Source organism: Frankliniella occidentalis, unplaced genomic scaffold (genome assembly GCF_000697945.3).
Source record: "Frankliniella occidentalis isolate FOCC.00 unplaced genomic scaffold, Focc_3.1 Scaffold5789, whole genome shotgun sequence".
Lineage (NCBI taxonomy): Eukaryota > Metazoa > Arthropoda > Insecta > Thysanoptera > Thripidae > Frankliniella > Frankliniella occidentalis.
This window is the reverse complement of record NW_026272826.1, coordinates 1-2,388: the sequence shown is the minus strand read 5'-3', so window position 1 is coordinate 2,388 and position 2,388 is coordinate 1. Positions and strand designations below refer to the sequence as shown.

At 53.2% G+C, this 2,388-nt stretch overlaps 1 protein-coding gene across 1 annotated transcript; it reads left to right on the top strand.

Annotated features, from left to right (window-relative positions):
• Positions 1-101: 101 nt before the first annotated feature.
• LOC127752270 (probable cytochrome P450 12c1, mitochondrial) lies at positions 102-2,296 on the top strand. Its single transcript, XM_052277117.1, has 4 exons — positions 102-289; positions 373-618; positions 697-903; positions 1,019-2,296. Exons 1-4 carry the CDS (start codon positions 122-124, stop codon positions 1,124-1,126), a joined length of 729 nt encoding a protein of 242 aa, XP_052133077.1. The 5' UTR covers positions 102-121; the 3' UTR covers positions 1,127-2,296.
• Positions 2,297-2,388: the final 92 nt, after the last annotated feature.

The window sequence follows — 2,388 nt, the reverse complement described above, 5'->3', positions numbered from 1 at the left end:
TCCCACCCACCCACCAGCGATACCCCGCGGCCGACTCGCGGCGATACTCCAAGCCCAGGCAGCGGGGTGTAGCTACGGGGGCACCTTTTCATGTTCACGGGACGTTCCCGATGACTCCAGGATGGCGACGAGGCACGTGAACGAGGTGGTGGACCGGCTCTCCAAACTGTCCGAGGAGGAGATCGCCTCGCGCCAGTTCAGCGTCCTGGAGCGGCTGCTCGTCAACAGCCACGACTCGGACAAGGGCGTAGCGTTCGCGCTGGACATGATGCTGGCCGGCATAGACACGGTGAGTCCGTCGACGGCCAAGTAGTGACCCGCAGGCTGGTGCTGATCCCCTATGACGCTTACCTGCGCTCTTCTCCCCCGCAGACTGCGCACCAGACGTCTTCGTTGCTGTACTTCCTGGCCACCCACCCGGAGCAGCAAAGGGCGCTGCAGGCCGAGCTGGACCGCGAGTGGGAGGCGGGGCAGCCTCTGACGGCCAGCGTGCTCGAGAAGCTCAAGTACCTGCGCGCCTGTATCAAGGAGGCCATGCGCCTGCAGGCCGTCGTCACCGGCATCCTGCGCACTGCCAACCAGGACGTTGTCCTCAACGGCTACCTCATCCCCAAAGGAGTGAGTATCGGGAAACGCTCAGCAGATCGACCAGCTGCTGAGGCACATTATGGGCATTAATACGTTTCCGCGTTCCAGACCCACACCATCGTGTGCACCAAGACGATGTGCAGGGACGAGAGGCTGGTGCCCCGGGCTTCCGAGTACCTCCCCGAGCGCTGGCTGCCCGGCCAGGAGCAGCTCAAGCCCAGACACGCCTTCGTCAACATCCCGTTCGGCTTCGGCCCCCGCATGTGCGCGGGCAAGAGGTTCGCCGATCTGGAGATGGAGGTGTTGTGCGCCAGGGTGAGCGAAGTGGGACTGGGGCCTTCCGCTAAACAGGGCTGCACGTTGGGTTGCCTATCGCCAGGGCGTACGTAGCTGCGCACCCTACGGGTCCGTAACACCGTCTCTGTTGCAGCTGTTCCGCTCCCACAACCTGGAGTGGCACCACCCGGAACCACAGGTGGAGCAGAAACTCTTCGTCCAGTACTCCAGCCCGCTCAAGATCACCATGAAGGAGCGGTAGTCTCCATCCAAAGCTCGTCGGAGAGGGTCGAGCGCGATCACATTGTGATAATGGATGCCAACTAGGGTGACCTAGCCCAGCCTCACCCCTTTGCGTCCGGCTGCTGTGCACTGTGGCCTTAAATGTGCCGAACAGAACATTAGGTGAGCAGCAACGTGTTCACTGGTGTTCTTTGGTTACTGACAAAGCAAAGTATTTTTAGTTTTAAGTGGAACGGAGGAGCTTGGGCCTTTGTAAAACGTAATAAGCACCACTACGTATTTAATATGACTGCCATAGATTTTTAATGGTACTCTTTTAGCCTGAGTGCACCCTGCGAATCCCCAGTTGTTGCCTAGCCGCCAGCATTCGGGCACCCTGCCTACTCGGCCCGCGGTTGGGTCCAAGAGGTACAGGCGGCCGCGGCTACCAGCTGAGCGACCGTCTAGAAATAGAGGCACGGGCCTTCTGTCTGCAAGTCCGCGAAGGCGAGGGAGGGGAGAAGGGCTGGCAGCTTGTTGCGCCCCAAGACAGAACTGAGAAAGAATTTGGAGGCGAAACGTGAGACTCGCGAGAAGACGCCCTAGGAGGATCGACCCACCCCCCCCCCTGCTCGGACGCGGGCTGGTTGTTAAATTTTTCCATTGGTTTAAATGATTGAGGGTAGACAAAAACACTCGAATAACAACGTCTAAATTTATTTAAAAGAACAAAAATATGTCACATAAGAATGCTATACATTGAAAAATACAAAACAGTCAAAAAAATATCCATTAGAAACCATTTTTTAGGATGGTTAAGGGTTGGACGAAAAGGTCATAATTCTGGAAAAATAAACATAGTCCTGGAATATAGGGAGGGGTCAATTGTTCTAGAGTCTACAAATAACAGACAACAAATAAAAGTTCGCATCTCTAGCAAATAAATCACTGGTGAAAATGCTAAAAGCAGACTTAATTCCTATGCGAAACATTGCACATATTTAACGCGGCCGACTAGGTTGTCTACAGTTTACAGGCAGTAATACTTTAAATTTGCTACGAGGTCATCCAGAATCAGAATTATCACTAATACAAATTGACGATCGAAAGTCGTGACTAAAATTTTAAGCAAACTGGGCTCGTACGGATTTCATCAGTAAAGCTAATGTAGCTTCATAAAATCTTACAAATATACCATTCAAACCAAAATGCATTCTTCAACAAAACAACAGACTGTCCGTTCCTATATCCATGTCCGTTAGGCGCTTAAATTATTATTAATAATGCCAACATAGACGTACG

What these genes read in the sequence shown, in the direction of transcription:
- LOC127752270 (XM_052277117.1), top strand. Translation starts at nt 122, where the DNA reads ATGGCGACGAGGCACGTGAACGAGGTGGTGGACCGGCTCTCCAAACTG. An exon ending in TGCTGGCCGGCATAGACACG is followed by an intron (nt 290 to 372) that starts GTGAGTCCGTCG and finishes TCTCCCCCGCAG; the next exon opens with ACTGCGCACCAGACGTCTTC. An exon ending in GCTACCTCATCCCCAAAGGA is followed by an intron (nt 619 to 696) that starts GTGAGTATCGGG and finishes TCCGCGTTCCAG; the next exon opens with ACCCACACCATCGTGTGCAC.